This window comes from Melanostigma gelatinosum (genome assembly GCF_949748355.1).
Source record: "Melanostigma gelatinosum genome assembly, chromosome: 7".
Taxonomy (NCBI): Eukaryota; Metazoa; Chordata; class Actinopteri; order Perciformes; family Zoarcidae; genus Melanostigma; species Melanostigma gelatinosum.
This window is the reverse complement of record NC_136640.1, coordinates 17,338,108-17,357,810: the sequence shown is the minus strand read 5'-3', so window position 1 is coordinate 17,357,810 and position 19,703 is coordinate 17,338,108. Positions and strand designations below refer to the sequence as shown.

Sequence of the window (19,703 nt, the reverse complement as noted above, 5' to 3'; positions counted from 1 at the left end):
TCGGATAGCACAAGTGAAAAGAGGGGATTTAGGAATGTGAAAAACAAGAGAAAAGAGGGAACGAAATATTATTTAAAACTCAAACGATGTGGAAAAGCCTGGAATAGAGAAAGTGTATTTGAAACAAATGGAGTCAGCACAGTACATACATATGAACATTCTTCCTTCTCCCGATGCACAAAAAGATTGTTCCTCTCAGCGGGTGTGTATGAGGCTGGGTTGTGGAAATGGAGTCGTTTCTCTCTATTATTCAAAAGGCTTTCATCTCAAATCCCAGTCAACAATGGCAGGTGAGCAGACGAAAGCAACCAAAGACATTCAAACAGAGCCTGCGCACCACACGAGCCTGATGGAGCCGGATAGGAAAACACAGAGACGCATCACTTACACCGAGCAACGGTGGATTCATAATGACATGAATAAATCCAATGAGATCATCCTCAAATACAGTAATTAGCAAACTCGGGCACATCTGTGAAAAGCGAGGCGTGAACGCCTCGAAGCTGTTTCTACTGTGCGATGCACTGTGTTAAGGCGCCGTCTGTACGGCTGCTCACAACAACTCGCTCTCCTCATCTGTCTATTCTCTCTGTGCTTCTCCCTCATGCGTGATACATGAAAGACTTCTTCGGGTTGCCCCAACCCCCGTTATTCTGAAATGTCTTCATGTTCGTGTTACTTTGTCTTCATCTCTTTTGCTCAAGCCTTTCATGTTGCAGTCACTCTTCTCTACCAACTCTCTAAGCCAGAGGCAAAAACACTTCCCAGACAAAACCAGCTCCCTGCCTTTGCCCCTCCATATCCCTCCGTCTGTCTTTGTCTCAGTCCGTGTCTCCATTCCGCTGCCTCTCTTCTCACTCCTCTGTCTTCCCAATGTGTGGCTCTGCCTGGCCGAGTGCACGGAGCATGCCAATGTGACTAAGCAGCCCACAAGGGACTGTACAGGTATCTAGGCTGGGATGACGCACACAAGCTCAGAGTGTGACAAATGCATTCGGGTGAAGCGCTGGTCCCCGAGGCACATTGTTCCACTCCAGTGTTGGAACATGGCAACAATCACCACAGGAACTCTTCAAGGGAGACGAATTGTATCAGTCACAGCCGATGCTTCTTCGTGCCCATCCCAGCCCACTCAATCACACATTTACAACCAGGTTGAGTCCTCTCTCTCTCTCTCTCTCTCTCTCTCTCTGGGTGGGGCAGCAAGCTCAACAGGAATTGAATGTGCCCGCGTTGATCACACTGCCAGCTACTGTAGCTAAAAGCCATCTCTGTGCTCAAAAACTACCAAAGTTCCCTTTCATCCAAACTCATCATAGTTTCTCATCTTCCGTGGCAAGTCTGCTGATGTCTCAATAACAGTAATCACTTCAATTGTTGTTTTTAAGCATCGCTGGTGATGAAGAAAGGGAAAACAGGCAGAGGCTTGGACTAGTCCATCACAAAGAAAGGAATTACATAATAGTCTGTTTACTTGGCAGAGAGTCATATGACTGAAAAGCTCGTCATTTGATATGGACTGGATTAATGCCATAATTATTTGTCAGATGATTGGGTTTCATTCTGTGTGAAAGAATTGCCGGAGGACATTGTAAGACAGCAAACGTATCCACTGACAGAAAAATAATAAGAAGCATGTGACCTCCTGTGAAGAGAGAACTAAAGGTTGTTTCTACCCACCGAGCTGGAAGAAGGTGATATCGCTCTTGACCCCGGCACCCGCCCCGGTGCTGGCTGCTACCTCCACGCTGTAGCGGATCCCTGGGGCCAGACTGGGAATCAGCACGGATAAGGCTGAGCCGTCAACTGTACGGTTGATGTGGTACCGGCTCTCATTCCCCAAGCACCAAATCTGCAATAACAGAGACAAAGACAAAGTGGAGATCGAGGCAATGTTTGGAGAGTTTCTTGACAACATTCAGTTTGGTAGCTGCCACCAATCTGTGTCCTCGTAATTGGTTGGTGCCGCCATTGCAACATGTCGGCGCACCGCGGGTATTATGTTACATCTCTGAGGTAGGAAAACATTTTACAAAATGGCTTCATGTTTTACAGGCCGTGCTCAACACAGGGTCAGTATTAGCCGAGGTAGCCATAACACGGCTCCGTGTAGCCGTAAGCCAATGAAAAACAAATGGGGATCAGTAATCACCCCCATAACCCAATTTCAGCAGAAGCTAAGTGCTGTCACTCACAGGAAGGAGAGTAGTCTCACAGGCTGACTCAAACCAGGGCCACAAAGAGAAGCATACATTCAACTCAGCATGAGGCCTGAAGACCTCCACATCCTGAACCCCCTGACATTCTGCTTTCTTTACCCCCCACCTCCTCCCACCAGTTAACCAGGTTAACATACACACTTCCTTGGGCCTGTCCTATACACGTGTGCGCGTGTTTGCTCTTCTGTGATGGAACTACAAAGCCCTGAAATTTTCTGTGTGTCTTAAAAAATTGAGGTAAGTGGAAGTGCCACCAGGGAACAGGGCCCGGTAATGAGCAGGGAACGCTCTCGAGCTGGACTTAAAAACCATGAAATTACTCTGAAGCCCATCACCAGAAAACATTTACCTGGAAAATGAACAGTGGCTTAACTTTTTCACTGGCTCTGCCTCATCTCCCCTTCCGCCACTAACCTATATTTGCTGTGACGCAAAAAAAAAGGCTTTCCAATTAAAGTACAGGACTGCCACAGGATAACGTGCGAGTGGACAGCTCTGTCCAACGTGAGGTCATTACGAAAGGAGCAGACATTATCAACTAAGGAGGAGGGAAAGGGGACTCATTATCATTCCAAAGAAATGACTGGAATTATAATAGAGGTCTGTCTCTATTATTACAGCGTGTTACCCTCCACTCTCTTACATGTACACTCTTAGCTGCCTTTACATGGATGTCTCCACTAGATCATATAATACCGTGAATACAGTGAAGTTCACTTTTAAGTAGTCGGTCCACTTAAAATGGTGCATTCTTTTAATTTGCATTTGTATCAGTGGAAATAAATCGTTAAGATAATGTATCTGTATGGAACATGTCAGCAATTAATCTCCACTAAACTCACTATGATCTTTAATGACTACCAATAGAAAGGAAAACAACCTATCAATAATTACCACAGATATTTCTCACTACTCTTCACCTTTGGATGGCCACAACATGTGTGGCTCTACCATTTCCACCAGGTGGCACTGTTTCACAACAGTTTCCAACAGCTCCCCTGTTTTAGACTCCTTTCCTCTGTCGTCACACAGAGGAAGAGCACTGGGGAGTGTACAAAGGTGCGCCTCAACCAGGAATTCATTATCTTTCCATGTCTGCGCATTGTCTCTTTCTCTGTTATCTGCTCTATGGGCATCCCTGTTTGTGTCTCCTTTGTGTGTCTCCACAATACGAGTCCCACTATCTCAGACCCGAGGTAGCTGCTGGCTGTTTTGTTTTTTCGTGTTACCTTGTACTCCTGGACCACCCCATTCTGCTCGTCTTCTGGAGGGGGTTGCCAGGAGACCACGATGGCGGTCCCATTGTCCCCGCTCTCCGCCACTGTAACCTCGCGAGGAGGGGCACTGGGGGCTGAGGGGGGGGATTGACAAAAGATAGAAAACACACCTTCATACATGAGACATGCATGCAGTCTCTCCCTGTCTCCACTCATTCCATTTAGCTTAATCTCTATGTGAGACAGAAGCTGTGGTGAGAACAAAGGACGAGTAATCAAAATTACAATACAAGTGCCTTTGTGTGGGTAAATAAAAGCAAATAACCGTTTGCTCAAAACAGACAGGGCTTTCTGAACGCGGGTAGTATGGTGGTGTTTAAACGCCAACCTGCGGCCCAACGGAAATAATTATGAACGCAACATAAAAGACGTAATCACAGCACGAGTGTTAAAAAAAACAGGCATTTTTTAGAGCTCCGAAAACCATTATCAACAGAGTTGGGAACAAAGGAGAAGAAAAAAAAAAAAGATCAAAACACTCCCACACATGCAACACTGCAACACGCAGACATTCACCAGCAAACGCTCACATTTCTCTTAACTGGTCGCTACAGATAAAAATTTGCAGTTGGGTTTCAACCAAACCTCATGAGACTGCCACAACCACACCCTACGAGACATTAGTAAAACACTTGCACTGAAGTGTTGTATACTGGTTTCCATAGGGCCGTTTAAAGAGCTGAACATCCACCGTGGCATGCTTGAATACACCACATTTGAACATAACATAACCGTGGCCTTACTGCCTGCTGTGAACAGCTGCTGTATACTCTCACACATGCAGGCTGTGCATATAAAATTGTGTAAACATGAAAACATGCACGCACACATGCAAGCACTAAAGCAAACTCGCACACATCCACATCTCCCCCACCTTCCTCCAGCGTCTTGCCAATTTTGACATCACTGTCTGCTCCCTGGAATTCATTGAAGAAGGGGCGGAGTTTAAATTCATATGCGACTCCCTTCCGAAGCTGCGGCACAACGGCGCTGTCCTCCCCAGGGGTCCGCACCTCGAACACAGCCCATTCGCTCCTCTGCAGCCCCTCCGGTGAAGGCCTGTACATCACCTTGTAGCCCTGGATGTACTGTGACTGTTGCTCCACCTTGTGAATGACACGGGAACACAGACAAAGATGGTGTCAGCTTGACTTGATTAGCTGCTTCACAGTTCAGTGGAAACTGATACAGTAATGGAATGGATTGTCGCATCACTGGAAAGCTATGGATTCGTGCAACTGATACGGCAGGCGCTGGGTGGAATGGGGTGCTAACTCATCACATCATCCCTCTGTTCATCCATCCACATCTACATCTCTCTTTTTGACTGTCTCTCTATGCGCCATTTGGAGCAGCAGCGATTTGTGCGAACCGCAGTATGAGGTCATTGGCCAGAGGTTCCTGTAAGTCTGGAGCTGGTTAAATCGGGCCCAGGCTCCCAGAACAGCCTGTCTCATCCTGTCCTGCTCTCCAGTGTAGTGACTAGATGCTGAAGTCAAGGAAGAGGGGGAAAAGTAGGTCTTACAGAAGTTGAGAGTACATGCATCAGCATCAACAACAGCATCTGATGCAGCTAAATAAAGTGTTGCTTTATTATATTATAATTTATTATTAGTATAACTGCTCACACGTATGCTTACATCCCTAAGACTCCCCGTGGAAGGCAAGCAGTACCGGCTCAAGATTTTACAGATTTTTTGTTTTTTATTCCTCCCCCATAAAATATGCTGCTGGCTCAGGTGGTCTTCATTAGCCCGAAAACTGCACAACCATTTACCACCACACAAAGGAAAATGTAAAACCAAGAAACTCCACATTGGGAATAGATTTAACCCCACAAAACAAGGAAACCGTGGCACTTAACTGCCATGTCAGTCTCCCCCATGTCATGTGTTTTTTTGGAACATTCCAAGGAGACAGGGTAACTGGGCAGTAATGTTTTAAATCAGTCTTGACATGTCAGTATCCTTTTCACATTTCCTCAGTCCCATTCATCACTCACTATGGCACTTCATAATACCTGGGAATGTAGGGGTGGCCCTATGTCAAAAGGCACAACAGGGACTCCTCTTAGCTTTCAGTGAGCCATCCCACAGACCAATATCAACTCTACGAGGTGGACAGTGTAATTATATTTCCTCATAATAATAAAAAAGATACAGTAACCAGACCAATCGCAGGTGGACATAAGTACTTTACATTCAGCTTGTACCAGCAAAGAAAAGCCACAAAAAGCTCCCATTTATACTTGTACTTCTTCCTCTCCCACCTATCCGTTTTAACATCTGTAATCCATTTCCACTTAAGAGCATGAGTTGGCCGCCTCTTCCCTCTCACTTGTTTTTATTTTAAAAGCCTTCAAGTGTTTTCAATCTTGCAATCGGGCACAGGCTGGCACGCCACGCACTGCTATACGGTACTACATGGCCCGCAGAAGGCTGGGCTCTGTAGTCTGGCTTTCGGGCAGTTGAGTGGTCCACTGTGGGCAAAGCCGAGAATTTCGGTCTCTGGCCAGCGGACCAGTTCAGGCTCATGCCAGATGGACACTAAGAACTCTTGGACAGTGTTACAAGCTGCTCCCTGCAGTGTCGTTCCTCTGAAGGGTGCTAGAGCGTTAGAACATTAGCTCGGCTGAGTGGCCTGACGAATTGACCGTAGGCATATCACTAAACTAACCTTGGAGCTTTAGTGACCAGCTATACCAATGATCCATATGGCCATCTGTAGCTGGCTGCAGCTGTCTGAAGATAAAGAAGGAGAGCATTATACTCACTGTCCACTGCACCCTGACAGATGAGGAGGAGAGAATGGTGGGGTTGTGCAGGTGGATCAGCACTTCTCCCAACTCCATTTGGATCTGTCGATGGTCAACACCCTGACTGGTGGGAGGGATATCTGTACGCAGCAGCACAGGCATCAAATATGAATCATCTTGTCCGAAACTACAGAAACGCATTGCGTTACTGTCTATCAAATTCAGTAAGAAGGCACTTGTCACCTTGTGTTTTCACAGCTTCAGTGATAGGACTGGGGTCACTCAGCCCATAGGCATTGGCTGCCCGTACTAGGAAGAGGTAGACTGCACTGGGCTTCAAGCCCTTCAGTACAAATGACTCAGTTTTCACGTGCTCTGCCAAGGTCTGCCAGCTGCTCCCTGATGCATGACTGTGGACACACAACAGAGATAATCAAGGTTTAAGAGATTGCATGAACGCCATGCAGTGATTTAGTTTCTGATCGTTGCGCTGATTAGTTTTACCTGAAGGCCTCTATTATATAGGAAGTGGGTGTGGCTCCAGCATTGAGGTTAGGTCTCCAGGAAAGGGAGATGGAGGTCCGGGTAACGTCAGTGACCTCAGGTTTGGAAGGGGCACTGGGGATCAGGTTTGGGTCAGTAGGCCTGTTTGGCTGGACTGGGACTCCAAACTCTTAATGTGGAACAGCGAAAAGGAACAAAACAGGTCAGAATGTAGTTTATTTCCCAGTAAAAAAAAAAACGTCATTCAAAACATCACCAACCTTTATTACCTCTCTTATTTCATTTTTTTTTTCACAAAGGAGGACAACTCCTGCTCCGACACTAAACCTCACTAATGGGTAAGTCTTACCGTGGACCTCTAAGTAGGCTTTCCATGAGGCCTCTCCACTGGGCGTGGAGGCGATGCAGGTGTAGGTACCAGTGTCACCAAGCTGATGGGAAACAGAGGAGGATATTTGGTCAAATGGAAATTATTCAAACGTGTGCCACAGTTTCGTGCACTGGTAGTCATCTCTTTCCCCGTTTCTGCCTCTTGCTATCTCCCCCCCCCCACTCACACACCATCACTTTCCTGCTTATTGACATTCTGGTGGGGTCTGTAGCAGGCAGCTGTCATTGCGTGATAATCTTAATATCATCTGTGTCATAGCAGAAAGTAAGGGGAAGCAGCTGGAAAGGCCAAGAGGCAGATCATTCCTAGTCAAATGGAAAATATTTTCACAGGCTCATTGACTAATTGGAGACCTGTTTCTCTGACTACCATCCCCCTGAGTACCAAACATGGAAGCCACTGCTCTGTGCAACAGATGTGGTGACAAGCTGTACGGAAAATATAGAACCTTCATTATTCATACAATTTTTGTTAGATATAAAAAGGAAGTTGGGAAAAGTGGGGCTCACTGACGTTTTAGAGTGCAGTGTGCATTGGTGAACTAGAGTGTAGTCATTTGTAATTTAGTTATATTTCAGTACAGAGATTACACAACACCAAAAAGCACTGACAGAGCGTATACTTCTCTCTCTCTCAGGCGGAAGTTTGTTATTATAAATAATGGACAATGTAATCTGCATTATATCTCCATCAAAATACACAGAGAGAGAGACAATCATGTGGTACATGTGCCAGATTGTTTCCATTCAAAGTGCAGTCGTACATGAGAAAAAAAGAGCTGGAAAAAAGCCCTTTCTCTCACAAAATTCTTGGATCGACACCTGGATTTTGGATACAGACCAATAACAACTCATTTGTTTCTTGGCTCATGGTGTTTGAATTGAAATCGGTTGACACATTTTGGAGAGGGTTTGCTCGCTAACAGGCTAATGAGCAAAACACAAAACAAAACCCCCTGTTGGCAAAGATATATGGCGTGTTTTCACAGTACTGCATTTAAAAAAAGATATCCCCCTCTGTCAACTGCAGTCAACGTCAGCGGGTAAGACAAATAATTCTGTTTTGGTTAGGTGGTGATGCATAGCACGCTGAGGGCTACTGTGCTGGTGTGTAAACAAAACAAAGAGAGGAAAACATTGAGATGAATTGAGTGTGAGCATGTCCTGCCGATGGACCCTCAAGGTGCGTATTGTTTTGTCTGGGAGACAAGACAATGTATTGAAACTCAATAACAATAAAACTCACGCAAGCACATTGTTTAAATAAATGACCTCACGCATCAAAAACATCTTCATTAAAATGTTGTCAGGGAGGAATGACAAGTTCATGAATGCAAAGTGCCTGCGGAGTTTACGCGGCTACAGCGGGAGAGGGATTCAGACGCATCCCCTCCTGCCTGCCTTGCACTGGCAGCCCAATCACACTGCAATCTTGTCACCGCAAGACATGCCAGCATTCATCAGAACGCCGCAAACTGACGCGAACTCTGACCCCGCGACGCCTCCATCTGGAAGACACGTCAGCACCCCCCCCCTACATGTCTTTCCCTGAGAGTGTGTTCAGCGTCACGCAGCTTGCCATCACATCCCACATATGTGCTTACACGCAAAATGACACACACAACCCACTGCGCTCGCTGACTGACGAGAACTACAGACTGTTCGACTTCACAGACTCCATTTCAAACCTGCAGCAACTGAGTGACAGCCCACTGAGGGCTGGCTGCTGGCAGGGAACACATGCTTTATTTACCAACCAGCAGGGGTTTGTCCATCACATTATGGATGTGATGTGTGCGACTTTGAAGTATATTTGAAATGGATCCAGACATGAAAGGCTGTCGAATAAAAATAACCTTGATTAAAAAAAAAAATAATAATTGTATTTCTTAAGAAATACAAGGCAAGTTTAAACGTCCATCGTCAAAGAACTCCAAATGCCACCGAACATGCCTGGGGGTCCTGTGTTGTAGGTTTACCTTGGTTGATGTTAAAAAGGGATCTGAGCATGTTTGTACATGTGAGCAGGTGTCTTACCTTTGCATAGCGTATCTGCAATGCACCCGTGTCCAGCTGTTTGACTCTGGAGTCATGTGTGGACACCAAGACACCATCCTTCCTCCACAGGATGGTGGGGGTGGGGTTTCCCGTTGCCACACAGTTGAGGACCACTGTGCCGTCCACAGCTACTGTCTGATTGGTTGGGCCCTGGCGGATAACTGGTGGCGGACGGTCTGAGATAACTGTGGAAGGAGAAGGGAGAATGAGCAATTATGTGTCGCGGTGGGGGGGACTGTGAAGGTGTTCATGTGCTGTAGCAGGAACAGAAAGAACAGTGGATTCAGACAAATACAGCTTGTGTGCAAGCACACAAACAGCAGAGAATCTGCCAAACAGCATGTAGCAATGTGAAAACTGAAAGGGTTGTGGGAGAGGAACTAAATCCAATTTGAAGAACTGGAAACAATTTTCTAATCATTCAGCAGCAGGAGTCGAAGCAGCGTAATTAAAATGAAACAGCCTCAGATACTTCAGTCTTCTCGCTGCAGCTCTAACAGAAGCCTGGCAATACCCATATGATCGCTCATGGCCAACAATCCCCTGGCCCATCCCCCAGCCATAACACACAACACAAGGGAGAAAATGCTTTAAAAAAAAACAAAAAAACCATCCACCCAGAACAGACAATGCTATTAGCATGAGGGCGTTTAAACTCCTCCTCCCTGCCTCCCAGCCTGTGAACTCTGTGTGCTCAACCAGTACACAAAAACAACAAAGACACAGCGAGAAAGCATGTATTCAAGAGACAGAGAAAAGCTGCAATGTGCAGAGAATAGAGGAGATGAAGCGGCAGAGGGAAGAGAGGTGAGAGACACTGTAATTACATGCACCCGGTAATTTTTCCTTTTTCATTTTGTCTCTAATGCGCTATTTCATCAAATGGGTTGTCTGCCTCCCTCTGATTATTATCATTCACAGCACTATTGATGACCATTGCTGTCAACCCCACTGATTTACTAGCAAGCTACATTCAGTGAGGAACAATCAAATTAATACCTAACACAGTGTAACCGCAACACATGATGTATGCATGTGTTCATAGATCCTCAGAGCCATGCTGAGGTGTAATCTATTGGCCGCTTTGTCTTTGCTTTTGTGACGGGGATGGTGCAATTACTAAAACATTGTCAGCATGACCTGTAATTACCAGATCTGCCTGCAGAGAAGTGGTGGCCTCGGAGTGGCCTGCTCACTTTAATAACTGTTATTATTATCCAGAGAGCATGACAGAATGAGAGCGAGAAGAGGAGAGCGAGATGGAGCATAGCATTGTTTGGCCTGAAATGAAGACGGACATTTGGTAAATGAAGGGATGAATCTAGGTGTGTCACAGGCAAAATAATAGCTGCCCAGATCTCTGCGGGAATGGTGGAAAGGAAGCCACGGTTAGTCTACCAGGCTGACAGGGATTGGCTAACGGAGTAATTAGAGGACCCAATCCAGACCTCACCACAGAGCCACAGTCTTCCAACGGTAGACAGCAGCAAGCCAGCTAAGGAATACCGAAGAAGACATTAGCCAGTGTGAAGCCAGCAAAGCCAAATACCGAGACACAGTCTGGGTGCACAGGCACCAGAGAGTCTCTACCTCTGACAGGAACACATTGAACAGGCCAGACCTAACCTCGCAAACCTCAATTCGGATATTAATATGCTCTACGGCATTTCAGATGAGCAGCATTATCCGCATGAGCCAAAGCTTATTCGAAACACCAACAGTTATCCACTTGAGTTTTCTTTCAGTCTTCCTCTAATTCCCTCTGAGACTTTGCTGTGTGCAGAAAACTGTGCTGAAAAGACGGTTGCTTACCGTCAGTGATCTCCAGCAGAGCCTTGGTGAGGACACTGCCAGCAGTGTTGATGGCCTGGCAGCTGTAGTAGCCCATGTCTGAGCGCTCAGCATCAGTGATGGTCAGGTCCCCCGACTGAGACACAGAAAACCGGCTGGAGGGTTGAGGAGGTTGGTAGGAGAAGAGCAGGTTCTATGGGGGATCAACAAAAAGCACAAACAGTCAGACTTCTATGAACAAAGACTCCAAAATGGCATAATGCATGCAAGCATCTGTCTTAGAATATCAGCTATTAAGTGAACCATGCCTTCAAAATAGTTCTTCCCACAGCTTTGAATGAGTATGGCATGTTTTCCAAACAGATGAAGAGTGTTTTAAACATTGATCTTGGTACATCTTATTTACCTGACTGCCTTCCCGCTGCCAGAAAATGGCGGGCTGAGGGTTTCCGGTGGCCTCGCACTGGAAGGTGACGGTTCTGCCAACCCCAACCACCTGGTTCCTTGGTCTAACCACAAATGCCGGGGGCACTGGAGGACAGCCATGAGAATGGTTAGCCATTGAATAGATGAACACAGCATATCATATTATTTGACTTATCATAATATTACAGTTACAAGTAGTCTGGGTTATTTGAATAAAAGACAAAATACATTTGACTGCAGCTATTGTGTGTCGACTGTATTAAAACATGGACCGAAGAATTCAGTCTCCCTTTCAAAACTTTGCGCAAGTGTGTATTACAGCAGATTAGCAGTACACTGATCAAATTCACAATGCAGGCATACACTAGATGTAATGAATGGGAAAACCAACGACCTCCTCATTTGCATGGGCAAGGGCATAGACCGTTAAAATTTACATGGAAATGGAGAATAAATTTGAGCCATCTGTCCATGCTGACACCCTCCAATAATGCAGGCCTCAACCAGGATGCAGTACCCATGCATCTTCATGACAAATCTGGTCTAATAGGCCATCTATGTGAGGACCCACACCCTGAACGTATAGAGGCCCACATGCAGGCCAGTTTACACCTCAACTCTGAAAAGGTCCTCAAATTTGCTCAATACAGCTGCAGTGTTTTACATGAAGTCAGGCAATCTGAAAACTGTCGTCTGAAATACAGACACAATTTGTCCATGAATAAGATGGGGTGTTTGGTGATGCATAAAAGGGGGAAATAATAGAATGTAATGATGCGGCTTTACCTTGGAGGCCCAAGCGGAGCATATTTTTTACCCATTTAATGTCCTTTTGTCACTGTTGCCCATGACAACAGAAACATGAGTGCTGATTGGAAGGTGGAGAAGTGATGGGAGGAGGATGGAGGGGGGTTGTGACAGCTTCCTGTCTCTGTCAGGACGGTGAATAGGTCACGGGTGACATTTCAACTTACCAGATATGACTAAAAAGGAAACAAAAACACAACAACAACAAAACCCAAAGATGAATAAATAAATAACAAACAGCAGGACATAAAGAGGAGTGATAAAGAAAACAACAATGTGATGTCCATGGATACAAATAATCGTAGTTAATATTCTATGAATAAAAGACAAGTCATATATCACCCTTGTCTCAAACCCTAGGGTCCACATGAGACACGTATGCACACACACACACACACGCACACAAAAACCATCTGATTCAACATTTCTCCTCAGTCCGAGGACATATTCAAAGACAGGAACAATTCTGGATTAGGTACAATAAAATGACAAAAAAGGCACACAAGCAATATGAAACACACGAGACAGATGTTTTATGCTTAGCAGACATAATGTTTGCTTTACTTTCTTCCTCTCTTTCCAGGTGTGAGAGTGAACGTCCCTCTGCCCTTAATGAGGTTCAGAGCACCCTGAGGAGCAGCTGGATCACAATCCCTCTGACACAGCCTTGCAAATGTAAACCTGGTTCATAAAACCACAAGGTGAATGTTAACTGTCACTCTTTGTGCCATAAATCTCCCCCCGCCAATCAGTCACCTTATCTAATCTGTCTGCTTCAACGGCTCCCACGGAAACATAAACGCTGTCAGTCAGAGTAATGACCGAGCCCTGCCTCCTCCCCCTGCTGGCCTTTTAAATGCAGATAAGACTAGCATCAAACGCTCCCAGAAGAAGATGCTCACCGCTATCCATGCGTGAGAGGCTCTAGGTACACACAATCATGAGAACGTACACACCCGCAAACACACAAACCCCCTACAACACCTCCACACACATCCATTCACGAGTGGCTAAGCCTTTAATTCGGTAACCCTACCTCTCCCATGCCGCTGTGATCACAGTTGTGGACCTGGAGGGAGAGGTGAGATTTAAATCTGACCGGGCTACTTTGTTGTAGACTTTCCGCTAGCTTACAGCGCAGAAGGGAGTCTCCATCAAGAAGCTGATCACAGCGGCTGAGAAAAACACACTGAGCACGGTGGCCTCCAGCCCAACAGGAGGCAGGCTATGTACCAAACACCACAGCAGAGATATTAATGGGGATTTGAGCAGTGCTGCTGTTCAGTGGGCCTGACATCAACACAAGAGTAGGACCGCGTGCAGAGGATTCAACATGATTAATAGTGGCTCCCATTGGGAGGTCTGTAGCGTGCTTTAAATGCTCCGTCCTTCTCTTGAGATCGTCTATGCTGTATCAACTGAAATGTGGTTCTCACAACTTTGCGTGACTGTGAGTAATACGCTATAAGGGTCTATTTGATGGTTAAGACAAATCAAATGCAGAGATACAGAGATAGAACAATGAAAAGCATCAGTTATATATGTGGCGCTCAACCGGGTTTTGGTATTCATCATCACTGTAACAGTACATGGTGGGTTGGCAGGAAAGCTACTCTCACTCGCTCTGTTTTGGCACCAGTTCCAAGTCTCCTTCCAGCCCCTTTACATGGGTTATTAGCAAACGCTGCTCTAGGGACTGTCATTCCATTCAAGACCTTTCTACACATAAATCACTGCTAACGGCAAACTTAACCAGCTGAGAAAGAATAACACCCTGATTTTCTGAGTTCTGTCCAACACAATCTGAAATTTGCATTTCTTTTGGTGGAAGTTTAATTAACAAAGTATTGTATAAACATTATCTGAACACACCAGACCCAGATCAAAATGCCTTTGTGTGATTCTTTAAAAAATACCCACTTTCACATGCAGACTCAAGCAGACTCAATAGCTGAACAGCCCATCTCATGCTACATGTGGTTTAAATGAATGATTTTACGATGGAACTATAACTGCGGCTGGTGACTTGGCCAACTATGAGTCTCTTCCATCAATCAATGACATTTTTTACTTGACATATTTTAAAGTCCAAAGGAGGTGTAGTGAACTGACAAACGTGTGGAAGACAATAATTCACTGATTAAGTCGTAATGAGAGCAGAGCACATTGAAAGGAAACTAGACCAGGGCACCACTTCCACAATGTCCACATTGTTCCCGAACAATGTGACCATGGAAGGTGTAAAAATTCTTCTCATTAACTGTCCAGCTCTTAAAAGGGATTTGCTTTCCAACATATCTGCAAAATGGTGTGCCTTGCTGTATTTTAATTTCCACATATTGCAATGATACGCAAATTGCATAATGACACTGCAGGGAATGACTTTATTTTTAACCAGTTTTTGGAGAAAGAAAAAAAATCCAGTTTTAATTCTGTTGGTTTTAGCGCCCATTTACACATCACAGCAGAGAACTTGAAATCAAAGAATATTGACATTAATTCCACTTTGGCCTTATATTTCAGATTCCATATTGTTTTGGGGTGTAGTTTGCTCTGCCAGTGGCTCACTACCGCTGAAATTATTATTCCTGCCCCCCACATTAATGTTGTCTTCACTACTACAGCGACATCTTACTACCTATGGATCGTTTCGCTGCCTTGGCCTGTTTAGACCTACAATTACCCGGCCTCTCTTTCCTTTCCTGTGCCCGCATCTGTAATTAGAAGCATGTCATTTCCGGGTGTGGGACTGTGGCCTGCTTGTCTTTAATTAGCTGGACTACTCAGTGCCCACAGCCTCGCTGGCCTCCTCATGTCCTGGTCTGGATGAAGCTCAGGGATCTGAAGGGTGGATGGAAATGGTTCTAGGAACTTAGAAGGCTCAGCGGTTCAGGCATTAGTCCGATCGAACCACGAGAGCAGAACGAGGATTCCTATTCTGTTCTGCCTTCCACCAAATTTGACACTCCAAGAAAGCATTTGTCCCGTAAATCTATTGCAGAGGTTTGTTTTCCATACCTGTCGTATAACATGGGGGTTGAAAGGCATAATGTATGAAAAGAGGGCTAGTGCCACGCTTCTGCATGTAGGCAACAGGGAATTGGCCTGATGTTAAGACATTTAATTTCCACTGAGGACAAGAGAGGTTTTTAGCATTTCAAAGATGATTCTAAGCCAGGGGAACAGCTTATTGAACCAGCACATCAATGCTGCTCCCTTTCATTAACTAAGCTTTCATCAGGGTGAGAGAAAGAGTGAAAACAGGCAATAAGAGAAGGAGATATATTGATGGGTGTATCGGCAGGTGTGGCTAATCTTGCTCTTCAACCAATCAAAAGATTGCTGGTGTTGTGAGAGAAAATCAAGAAATAACTGCAAAGGGTAGCCATGTGATGATGAAGTATCTGTCTTTGCGGGTGGGGGGTTGGCAGAGGAATACAATTGCCTTGTCTCTTTATATCTCTGCAGCATAGACTGCTGGAAGTGACATTAATATGACTGACCTCACCGCAGAAACATCTCCCTCCTCCTCTATCACCATAACCGCCCCCCAGCCCCAATTCCCGACCCGTTCTGCATCAGTGACAAGCTGCAACCAAGACCGACATATTCACTGTCCCTCCATCCAATCCCCATCTCCAATGCACTAAGCCTCCTCCTTCCTTCCCTTCTTCTCTCACCTGAGTCCCTACATTCCCATTCGTGTGGCGTTAAATGGCCCCTGTGTTTCTCTGATTCTCAGGAGGGTTTACGGGTGATCCCGGCCCCCAGTTCCCTTGAATGGTTTCTTTCTGAATGTTCACACACTGTGACCAGCTGCTATATATTCCAACTTTGTTAATGAGATGTCCGATGGAGAGGGCCACAGGAGACACACAGCTATTCCATAGGTTCACATATAGCACTGCATGTCTTAAAACATGACGGAAGACATGCCTCGAGAGAAATGCCACTTGTATTGGGCAATTGAAATCGATTGCTGCTGAGCTCCGATGTCCACAACTCCACAGCTGTTATGGATTTTTGCGTTTCTTTTTATTAGAAATCAATCAGCTAATTGAGAGAGAATAGTTGAACGTGATGACCGTGTCGTGCTAAAGCTGAGGGCTATTATTGCAATTTGGTTGGGCTAAATTGCATTTGAATCAAGCTGCACAATGACCCAAAATGGAAATGAACTCCAAATAGCTGACCAAGGAGCTGTAAATGAAATGTTCAGCAGACTGAACAGTGTAAAAGCTGAGACTCGTCTTACCGTGGACGGTGAGCGTGGCCGATGCCTCCGCCTTGCCCACCATGTTCTCGACCACGCAGGTGTAGGAGCCGACATCAGCCGAGGTCAGACGGCGGATCTTCAGGGTGTGGTCCTCACGAATCTCGTATCTGGATTAAAACAGGGTTTAATGTATCCAACGTTGTCATATACACAAAAATTGTATTGACACAGACACAATGCGTCAGCCGACGACATAGAAAAAAGCAAGCAGTGGATCAGACAAAGAGAGGAGGAGGGTGCGGGAGAAAGCTATTGTGTGATGAGTCATACCTTCCTTTGGGCAGGTCACCATCGTCTTTCCTCCAGCGCACGGTGGGAACCGGGTCACCACGGGCCTCACATCTGAACTCTACACTTTGATCCACTAACACCACCTGGCTGCCTGGGCGACGTACAAAGTTGGGACGTTCTGCATTGATGGAAACATCACGCACATGTATAATTATAGCACGGAACGGTAGAAGTGGAATAATGTTTTGATTAAGTGAAAGTCATTCAATTTGTTGCTTTGATATCCTCAATGAATCTCAGTCCTGTTCTTTGTTGTCAAGCTTTAGAGCGAAATTGTAAATTAAATTGAAAATGTAATGAAATCCAGTGGAAGAAGCTATCTTGAAGTTTCAGTTTTAGGTCCTGTGAGGTGTCCTGGAATGAAATCGACGATGTAATGTGAGCTAATCAAATTTAGTTTTTATACAGAGACAAAAAAAGAACATGGTAATAGCCAATTTATGGTGAAGGACATAGGTTAAATAAAACACAAATACAGTCTGGATTACATGGACTAGACAGCGCACAGAAGTGACGAGACAAACTTAAGAAGAGGAAACGGTTACTGCTTCGTGGTACAGTATCGGCTTTTAATTACACGTGACAAGACACTAAATGAATTGAAGACTTGACACTGGCACAGAAAGTCTAAACTCTGACTCTCTCTGGACACCAATGTTTATTTTCTACATTCTAAAAGGCTCGATGCTAATCCTTCTATTTACTCACACATTCCATCGGACTTGGTCCCAAAAACGAACCATGGTGGTTTACGATTAACCAGAGTTTCTAGGTAACGATGCTCCCTCAGATGGACAAACACAACAACTAGGGCCTGGCCTTGTTTAAGGCCTGATAGTATTATATCGCTATTAATATTTCGCTTCATTGTTCCTTCTGACAGATCATAAGAGGTCTCTCAGGAAAAGAGGTGAAGAAGGTAAAAAAATAAATAAAAATCAGGAATCTGGACATGCTCTCTGCTCGGGACACAGAAGAGTATCGGGGCCAGAGGTCATTGATGATGAAATAGGGTGCAGCTGGTCATAGGAGAAAAGCTGCTGGGGCCAGCGTGGGATTCATAGTTAAGTGTGAGATTGGAGGTCATCTCACACTCTATCTGATAAAGGTCAGTGACACCATTTAGTTCCCTGGGAGATTGACAATCTAAGCTTAACATCTGGATTGGGTTTCTCACTGCAGACAAACAGGGAAAAAAACGTATGTGTGTGTGTGTGTGTGTGTGTGTGTGCATGTTTGTGAGTTGTCTGTTGACAGCGAGTCAAGAAGACAGCGGATAGAGATAAATAAAAAAGAAAATATTCATCACCAAGCACTGTGAGTTCAGCTATTTCACTTTCGCGTTCTCCGACCATGTTTGTGCCGACGCACACATACTTCCCAGCATCACTCTTCCGGGCATTTGTGATCATCAGCTTCCCTCCGCGTATCTGAGGGAATATAAGAGGAGGTGAGAGGCTTATCCTGGAGACGGAAAACAACAGTATTAGAGTGTGAGAGACACTTGGGGCCTTTGGCTGACACAGAGAAAGCAGAAAACAGTGTAGCTCGAACATTACAAAAACATTTCCTGATTGCATTTAAGAATGGCTCGGAGCACTTATCAAAACTCTATTCCAACACAATGATGAAATGTACTCACAAACACATAATGGCTTGGTGCTAAAGTGGGTTTTGGCTCTGAGTTTATTATAGCCGTTTTTTCGCTGTTTCCACTCAGCTTCCACTTGAAGTCTGAATCACTATCAGTCGGCCTGTTCCTCCTCAGGGGTAAGCTGAGCCAAAGTACACTTTCCCAATCCAACACAACCACAGGTCCCTGCGGGAACACCTGAGGCCCTGCAGGACTGAGAGCAATTTTCCAGTCGCCTCAAAGAGCTTCAGGATAGTTTTGGCTGTTATCGTGGGGTATATTTTAAAGAATCGGTTTCTTGGATGTATTTTTTTCAGTGTGTGCATACAACTACAAGTGAAGCCCACATGAACAGCACACACACACACACACACACACACACACACACCCCCAGCAGTGAATGTCATGTCTGTTATTTCCCAGGGCTTTGATTACAGGCCAGAGGAGGTGCTTTGTTCTCAGGCAGTCAGAAAGGCAGCCCCGGCCCCAGCACAGGCCCCTCAACCCCTTCTCTCATCTCACAGCCATGCCAGTCAGCGCAGACACAGACAATAGCATGGCGCACCAATGACCTCTTTGCCTTGATGGGGGCTTAAGGTTTTAAACGCACACATCAGCCCGCGAGACCAGGACCACCACCTGCAAGCATGTAATCGATACCCTCATTAGAGGAGCACTGACACAGAGCTTGACACACAATATTGCAATAAATGCGTGACTGCCGTGTTCAACTCAAGCCCTCCTACATGTGTGTCCACTTGAGAGCTAGAGTATGACACGTCTCTGTGAATCTCCATCACTGTACTTCACATGCAGTCAAGTTTTCATCACTTGCGTGTGACGAACACACTTGTATGTGTGGATTTTAGTTTCTGTAAAGTCGTCAGGCTACGTCTAAGTGTCTTGATGGACAACTTTGCAAGCAGACACATTCTTCTGGTTTAGAGGCATTCCTGCGCCCTTCAGCCCTGTTTAATATTCATGATAAAGCAGGAGGGCAGAGGGACTTGAAGAGGCTGTGGAAGGCTGGCTTATTTAGGGAATCCTGTGGTGCTGGAGGGGTTTGAAGTATCATTATGTTACTGTTTGTTTGAGGAAAGGCTTAACAGCTAAAACACTGTGACACTCACAAAGGCCCAAGGTCAGGGCAGAGCATGCAGCAGAGAAAGAGGGGGGGGGGGGTGTGTACCGTTGGGTCCACAGAGCTTTGACATGAGGATCCACTTAGGGCCCCGTCTACTCTATCTATATTCTTACCTCTGTGTGTCTGTGGCAG

General features: G+C 45.5%; 1 protein-coding gene across 1 annotated transcript in view; it reads right to left on the bottom strand.

Annotated features, from left to right (window-relative positions):
- robo1 (roundabout, axon guidance receptor, homolog 1) overlaps positions 1-19,703 on the bottom strand; it is a 130,639-nt gene that overhangs the window by 20,670 nt on the left and 90,266 nt on the right. Inside the window, exons 4-16 of the mRNA XM_079272101.1 lie at positions 18,104-18,224; positions 16,774-16,912; positions 16,483-16,610; positions 11,401-11,525; positions 11,016-11,187; positions 9,183-9,388; positions 7,105-7,186; positions 6,756-6,924; positions 6,495-6,661; positions 6,270-6,391; positions 4,371-4,602; positions 3,449-3,570; positions 1,681-1,852 (exon numbers count right to left, since the gene is read on the bottom strand). Of these exons, the coding sequence (XP_079128227.1) occupies positions 1,681-1,852; positions 3,449-3,570; positions 4,371-4,602; positions 6,270-6,391; positions 6,495-6,661; positions 6,756-6,924; positions 7,105-7,186; positions 9,183-9,388; positions 11,016-11,187; positions 11,401-11,525; positions 16,483-16,610; positions 16,774-16,912; positions 18,104-18,224 (1,957 nt within the window). The remainder of the gene's footprint in view (positions 1-1,680; positions 1,853-3,448; positions 3,571-4,370; positions 4,603-6,269; positions 6,392-6,494; positions 6,662-6,755; positions 6,925-7,104; positions 7,187-9,182; positions 9,389-11,015; positions 11,188-11,400; positions 11,526-16,482; positions 16,611-16,773; positions 16,913-18,103; positions 18,225-19,703) is intronic.